An 8,075-nucleotide genomic window follows, 5' to 3' on the forward strand; every position below is an offset into this window, starting at 1 on the left:
CTAGAGAGATGTTGTATCCGAGCACTTGAGAGAGACACATCTAGTTCAATACTTGAGAGGGTGTAGAGTGGAATTACAAGAGTGTGTTAGTTGTAGAGTTTTCGGTAAACTAGAAAACCGTATTGTGTGGTGTAAACGTTATTTGGGTGAGCGTAGAAAACCCGGTTGTGATAGTAGATTTCACCCCGGGAGTGGGGAGCGGAGACATAGGACGAAAGGTCCGAATTCCGTGATCATTTGAGTGTGTTTGAGTTTGTCTTTGGCGCATTTGCTTATGCATTTATCTTGTATCGCCAATTGCCTATTACTCTTATATATTTTACCCTATCATATTTGTAGTTTGATTATATTACCCTTGTGTTAGTTTATATATCCTTACATATATTTTTATCATATAGGATATATCTCATTGTTCATATTATATATCCTTACATATATTTTTATCATATAGGATATATCTCATTGTTCATATTACTTATCCTAGCTCACATATCATGTTGATCTCATTGTTCATATTACTTATCCTAGCTCACATATCATGTTGTATTTCATACTTGCTAGGATAACTTAATAGTTTTTAATTAACATAAAATCGGATTAGATTAGTATAAGATCCTAATCACCCTCCCTCTAGGGTCCAACACGTGAGGCACGTACTGAAGCTAAAAAGGAATCTTATTTCGGTTTGCCAGCTTGGAGCAGAAGGCTATGTTTTGACATTCACCGGGATTCGTGGAGGATCTCAAACGGTACTATGGTTGTTGTTTGAGGCAACAAAACATAAACTCTCTACCTCACCTCACATACGAGTGACACCCTCGCATTTGCAGCTGACAAAGAGAGTGCAGATCTATGGTACAATAGAGTGGGACACATGAGCGAGAAGGGGATGAAGATTCTACATTCACAGGGGAAGCTAACCGGCATTGATTCCGTGAAAGTGGTATTTGCGAGGACTGTATCTTTGGGAAGCAGAAGAGATTTAGTTTCCAGAAGGGTGGAAGTCTACCTAAAGCTCACAAACTAGAGTTAGTTCATACTGACGTATGAGGTCCAGCTAGCGTGTCTTCTCTTGATGGTTCGATGTACTATGTCACATTCATCGACGATCACTCGAGAAAGGTGTGTGTATACTTCATGAAGCATAAGTCAAAGGTGTTCGGGATCTTCAAGAAGTGGAAGGCTATGATGGAGAATAAGACAGTTATGAAAGTAAAGTGTCTAAGATCAGACAACGGTGGAGAATACGAGCTGGAGGAGTTCAAGAGGTTCTGTGCTCTAAATGAGATTCGTTTGGAGAGGACTACTCCAGGGACGTTGTAGCAAAATGGCGTTGCAGAGAGGATGAACAGGACATTGATGGAGCGTGTCAGGAGCATACGATTACATGCAGGTCTGCCTAAGATATTTTGGGTGAATACAGTGCATACAATAACTTATTTGATTAATCATGGGTCATCAGTTCCATTGGATTATGGGATTCCTGAGAACGTTTAGAGTGGCAAGAAGATCAATCTCTCACATTTGTGATTATTCGGTTGTGTGACATATGTTCATATCAGTGAACATGTCAGGGACAAGCTAGAGGATAAGTTACATAAGTGCACATTTATTGGATACAATATTGATAAGTTTGGGTATCGTCTTTGAGATGAGAAGAACAGAAAGTTCATCAGAAGCAGGGATGCGATATTCAACAAGGAGATGATGTACAAGAACAGGGACAGTGCCAAAGTAGCGGGAGCAGCACTACGGATACTGGTGGATCTGAGTATATAGATTTGGAGGAACTTCCAGATGGGGGCGACAAAGCTAATTGTGACCGAAGAACGGAGGAGGTTCCAGGTGCAAAGACGACTACCCAGGGCATGGAGCTTAGGAGGTCATACATAGTACCCAAACCGAATCCCAGATCTCTCTCATCACTTGATTATTTGCTTTTGATAGATAGTGGAGAACCAGAGTGTTATGAGGAGGCCATGAAAGTGAGTGAATCTCAGCAGTAGGAGCATGCGATGCAAGAGAGAGATGGATTCTCTATACACTAATGAGACATGTGACTTAGTCCAGCTACCTGCAAAGAAATGAATCTATCGGGTCAAGTAGGAGAGTAAGTGAAGCAAGAGATACAAGGCGAGATTAGTCGTGAAGGGGTTCCAACAGCGGGAATGAGTGGACTATACAAAGATATTTTACCCCGTGACCATTGATAAACTGGAGTTGTGCGCAACTTCAGTTGGCTTTTATGTGTAGGAGATGAAGGCGGAGCCACACCAGGAGGATCGACGGGATCGCCGGGTTGATGATGATTGAAGAATGGATTTTTTTTCCGTGTAGGAGGATGCTTGCGAAGAAGGGAGAGTTCGGGTGAGCTCGTTGATTGTGCTTTGGTCTCCAAGTAGGAGATTGTTACTCTAAGGGATGTAGACTCAAAGCTGGAATCAAACAAATTGTTGGATAGCAGGTTTCCTAATTTGTTTTGATAACAAGATTCTTAATCTGTTTTGGTAACATGATTATTAATATGTTTTGATAACATATTATTAGGATTCCTAATCTGTTTTGTTTTTTAGTTTTAGAATTCCTAGTTTGTTTTAGTTTTAGGTTTTCTATATATATATGGAACGCCTTAGAAGAGATTAGACATCAGAAAAAGAGGGTTTTGAGAGAATTCTTCAGAGAGATCTCAGAGAGATTAGATCCTATTTGTGGGCATTGTAATCTTCTTCAATATTAATCAAAGAATTGTGTGGTGTGGCTCCCGAGGACGTAGGCATGATTGCCAAACCTCGTTAAATCTGGTGTGTTCTTTCTTGTTACTTTTCCCGTAAGTTTTTATCTTTTATTTGCTGCGATTTTTCCTACTTTCCTACTCTCAAACACAATGTCCGGAAAGACAATGGTTCGATTTAATTGTTCCAAATCCCCAACAACCTTTGAGTTCAAATTACGAAAATAGTGCAATTCACGGGGGTTTGATGAGTGTTAGATATGAAGTAAATTATAACCTCCCACTATATATATTTATGATTATCATTAATGTAGCGGTCTCTCCACTAATTTTTTAGTGGCAGAGAGGATCCAAATCCCCCCAAATGTATCCTATTTAAAATGGGAGCTAAGAACATAAATTATGCCACATGAAATGAGGAGCGGACCACAAGTATCACCCACCACCACGAGCTGTAACATAACTAAAACAACATAATCTTAGATATAGTAATTTGTGGTTTGAATTGGCAATTTTCTTTAATTGGCTATATTTTGGGATTAAATGCAAATTTTAAGGCCATGGAAACCTATGTTCAAAAAGTATGGTGTCATTGGTCAGTACCTGAAGTATATCTGCTTAAGCCAGGCTTATTTTTGTTCAAATTCAAGAGCAAAGAGGAAATGGAGGATATTTTAGTAAATGGCCCCTGGTTCTTTGGTTCTAGGCCCCTCTTATTGAAAGTTTGGTCTAATGATGAAGATATAGAAAAGATAAATGATAATGTTTACCCCCTGTGGATACAGTTGCCTGGACTGAGATTAAACTAGTGGAGCTCAAATGCAATAAGTAAAATAGCTAGCCAAGTGGGGAGGCCAATTGCCACGGATAAGCTAACTGCAAATAAGCAAAGACTAGCCTATGCTAGAGTTTTAGTTGAAGTCCATATGCCTTCATCTCTTCCTGACATAATTCCTATTCATGGTCCAAATGGAAAAAAATTTAATCAAAAGGTGATTTATGAGCTCAAGCCTAAATGGTGTAATAATTGCAAACTTGTGGGGCATGATACAAATTTTTGTAAGAGACACCCCATGACTAAAAGATGGGTTCAAAAATCAAAACCTGTGAATCAAGCTGACCCTAAAATTTTAGGGATTAAACATGTCTTGAATGGTGATCAGCTTTCAGGTGGAGATAATACTGTGAAAATGCAGAAACCTATTTCTGAGGATTCTATTGGAGGGATAAATAATAAAGAGTGCTCCCCAATACATAATCCTGAGTATGCTGTACATGCTCATAAACATGATCAAGGAGATAACCTCAAGTTGAAGGGAGTACAATCTGGCCTGTCAGATGAATGCAATCTATCAAGTCGGAAAAGTTTGAGACTCAATAATTTGGACTCTGTGCATGTTGTGCATGTTCAGGATCAATCTATCAAGTTGAAGGGGGTTGCATTCACAGGCTGAGCAAAATTTGTGTACTTCAGTTAATAATCTGGTGCATGCTGTGCATGTTCAGGATCATGGGTTTTGGAAATCTATAGTAGGCAAAAGTCCTCAAGCTAACAGGAATTGGGCAGATATACAAAAATCTGGACTTAAGACCTTTCCAACTCTTGGAAACTCTTTTGATCACCTCAACAATTTGGTGGATGACCCCTCAAATATTAATGAGGGGATGTTCTAGAAATATGAACTTCTCTTTTTGGAATATTAGAGGTCTAAACAAGTCCTCTAAACAACATTTGGTTAAGCTCCATATTCAGCAGCATCATATCTCTTTCATGGCTCTCATTGAAACAAAAGTTAAGGTTAACAAGCTTTCAGCTATAGCAAAAAAGTTACATAGTAACTGGAAGTGGATTTCCAATGCTAATAATTCTAGCAAAGTCAGATTATTGATTCTATGGGATCCAAATACTCTGGATGTTAATGTTGACAGGATTTCTACCCAGCACATCACCTGTTCAGTTAAATCCTTGGATGGTAGAATTGATTGTTTAATTACCTCTATATATGGTCATAATCATCAAGAAAATAGGAAGGCTCTTTGGCAAGATCTTTCTCAAATTCAACAAACAGTTGGGAACAAGGCATGGATTCTATCTGGAGACTTTAATGCCATAACTGGGCAAGAGGATAAAATTGGTGGCCTTGCAGTTATTGAAGCTGAAACTACTGATTTTAGGGATTTTATTGACAATTGTCATTTGTCACATTTAAAAACTGAAGGCTGCTATTACACATGGAATAATAAACAAGATTCTAATTTCAGGGTTTGGAGTAAATTGGATAGAACTTTGGTTAATGATTCTTGGAACAATTTGCACAACTCTAGTCATGTTGAGTATCTTCCTCCCAGTTGCTCCGACCATTCCCCAGCTCTGGTTTCAATATATGATAACTGTATACAAGGAAAGAAGCCATTTAAATTCTTCAATGTGGATTAAACATGAAAATTATTTGCCTATTATTTCTTCTGTATGGCAAAACTCAATTGCAGGATGTGCTATGTTCTCTGTTGCTAGCAAACTGAAGCTACTGAAGAATGCACTGAAGGATTTAAACAAAAGGAGTTTTCACAATATCAGTGAGAAAGTGATCAGGGCTAGATTTAATCTGGAAAATGTGCAAAATAAACTTCAGGGGGATCCTCTCAATACTGATTTGATTAACCAGGAAAATGAATGCTTTGCTTTGTACAACAAACTTTTAGACTTTGAACTATCATTCTATCATCAGAAATCCAGAATTCATTGGAATGTGCATGGAGACAGATGTACAAGCTTCTTTCATTCTGTAATTAAAGTTAAAAGACATCTCAATAGAGTATCAGTACTATATAATAATGCAGGATGCAGATTAACTGATGGTGAAGAGATTATTCAGGAGTTTATTTCTTTTTATAAGAATCTCATGGGCTCATCTACAAAAACATCTAGGCCTGATGGTGATATTATTTCAAATGGTCCATGTCTGGATGATGCTCAAGCTACTTCCCTGACTTCTCCAGTGTCCAAAGAGGACCTATTGCCTGCTGTAATTACCTCTATAAAATTATTTCTAAAATTCTAGCTAACAGGTTTAAACCTGTTATGGGGTTTTTGATTAATGAGGCTCAGAATGCTTTTGTGAGAGGTAGGAAAATTTCAAGTAACATCTTACTAGCTCATGAGATAGTGAAAAACTATAGTAGAAAGAACATCTCTCCCAGAAATTTCAAGTAACATCTTACTAGCTCATGAGATAGTGAAAAACTATAGTAGAAAGAACATCTCTCCCAGAATTATGTTGAGCATTGATATCAAAAAAAGAGATAGTGAAAAACTATAGTAGAAAGAACATCTCTCCCAGAATTATGTTGAGCATTGATATCAAAAAAACTTTTGACACTGTTAGTTGGGATTTTCTAAATGATATGCTTAAAGGCCTTGGTTTTCCAGTCAAGATGGTTAATTGGATTATGACCTGCATTACTACTCCCAAGTATTCCATTTCTTTCAATGGCACCCTTCATGGCTACTTCAAAGGAGAGAGGGGTTTAAGACAAGGTGACCCCCTCTCACCATACTTGTTCAATTTGGGTATGGAGTATCTCTCAAGGCAGTTGGATCTACTCAAGGATAACAAGTCTTTTAAATTCCATCCTAGATGTGGAAATCTCAAAATCACTCATTTAATCTTTGCGGATGATCTTCTCCTCTTCTCCAAAGGTGACCTTCACTCAGTTAATATGCTCTACAACTGTTTCAAGCATTTTAGTGTTGTATCAGGTCTTGAGGCAAATCCTGGGAAATGCAAGGCTTTTTATGGAGGCATTGATGATAATTTGAAAGGCCTTATTTCAAGGCTTCTAAATTTCCCTCTAGGAGATTTAACCATCACATATCTGGGTGTTCCTCTGACCTGTAAACGACTATCATACATGGATTGCTCCACTCTCTTCAACAAGATAACAGGCCAATTCCAGAATTGTTTGAAAAACAGGTTTCTGTCTTATGCAGGCAGATTACAAATAATCAAAAGTGTTATCCTTGGTATACAAAACTACTGGATTTCAAATTATGTTCTGCCGGTGAGAGTGCTTCAAAAAATTGATGAATTATGCAGGAATTTTCTTTGGGGCAGTTCTGAACAAGTTCTCAAAACTCCTCTTATTTCATGGGATCAAATTTGCTTGAATAAGAAATTTGGAGGCCTTGACATCTATTCTGCATCTATATGGAGTATGGCCTCAACACTGAGATTGCTCTGGAATATTCATGTAAACAAAGAAAATCTATGGATCAAGTGGAAACATGGTACATATTTAAAAAACTATGATGTCTGGCATATTCAAGCAAAAAATAGTGATTCGTGGATGTGGAGACAGATCTTGAAGGTCAGAGATAAGGCCCTGGGAATTTTGGGAAGTGTTGACAATCTGAAGCTGATTATTCAGTCTTGCTGTAGGAATTCAAAAATACAACTGTCTGCTCTATATGATGCTTTCTCCCCTGTATCAATTTCGGTGCCTTGGTAGGAATTCAAAAATACAACTGTCTGCTCTATATGATGCTTTCTCCCCTGTATCAATTTCGGTGCCTTGGTTTGGCACAGTTTGGGAGTCCTCTAACTACCCCAGACATGCATTTATCACTTGGTTAGCAATTCAGAATCGTTTGCTCACTCAAGATAGACTGATTAGGAGGGGTGTTATTAACACAAACAGTTGCAGTTTTTGCTCTGGTTTTGAAAATAGGGATCATCTTTTTTTCGAATGCTGCTACTCTAGTGATGTCTAGGTCATGGTTATGAATTGGTTGCAATTCAAGTGGAGATCATGCAAATGGGATCAAGTTTTGAACTAGTTTTGTTCCAGGTTGAGGGGGAGAGGCTTTAAGCAAAAGCTAAAGAAGTTGGCTCTCACCTCGACAATTTATAGCATATGGAATGAGAGAAATGCCAGGATTTTTAGGCATGAATTGAAGTCAACTGATCAGCTGTTTACAGAGATTAAATTCATCATATTTGCTGTTATTCTCAATGGTCCTTTTGCTGTTGAAAATAGAGAATGGTTATGTGCTTGTAGGCTTGAGTATAAGAGATGTAAGTTGTATTGAAATGTTTTGAAATTCTCAGTTCAGCTGAGAACTTGATATGCTGTATTTTCACATTTGGAAGATGAATAAAGTTACTGTTCATTGACAAAAATTTTTTTTGGGGTGGTTTCACACTAGAAAATGCATCTCTAGCGACAACCTCCCCCAACTGTCCTTGATTTACAAAAATAGCAAGACAGAAAGCAAAAAGAAACAAAACACCAGCCGACTTATATTTTTGTGTTTGCCGGCGACCGAAGCCATTAAATAATTAGC

At 38.0% G+C, this 8,075-nt stretch overlaps 1 protein-coding gene across 1 annotated transcript; it reads left to right on the forward strand.

Annotated features, from left to right (window-relative positions):
• Positions 4,503-7,820, forward strand: LOC109835572. The gene is made up of 5 exons (XM_020403538.1): positions 4,503-5,079; positions 5,222-5,757; positions 5,841-5,941; positions 6,118-7,236; positions 7,580-7,820. The coding sequence occupies exons 1-5, from the start codon at positions 4,503-4,505 to the stop codon at positions 7,818-7,820; spliced, it is 2,574 nt and encodes an 857-aa protein (XP_020259127.1).

Source organism: Asparagus officinalis, chromosome 3 (genome assembly GCF_001876935.1).
Source record: "Asparagus officinalis chromosome 3, Aspof.V1, whole genome shotgun sequence".
Taxonomy (NCBI): domain Eukaryota; kingdom Viridiplantae; phylum Streptophyta; class Magnoliopsida; order Asparagales; family Asparagaceae; genus Asparagus; species Asparagus officinalis.

What these genes read in the sequence shown, in the direction of transcription:
- LOC109835572 (XM_020403538.1), top strand. Translation starts at nt 4,503, where the DNA reads ATGGCTCTCATTGAAACAAAAGTTAAGGTTAACAAGCTTTCAGCTATA. An exon ending in TGTTGAGTATCTTCCTCCCA is followed by an intron (nt 5,080 to 5,221) that starts GTTGCTCCGACC and finishes ACTCAATTGCAG; the next exon opens with GATGTGCTATGTTCTCTGTT. An exon ending in GTATCAATTTCGGTGCCTTG is followed by an intron (nt 7,237 to 7,579) that starts GTAGGAATTCAA and finishes GTTTTGTTCCAG; the next exon opens with GTTGAGGGGGAGAGGCTTTA.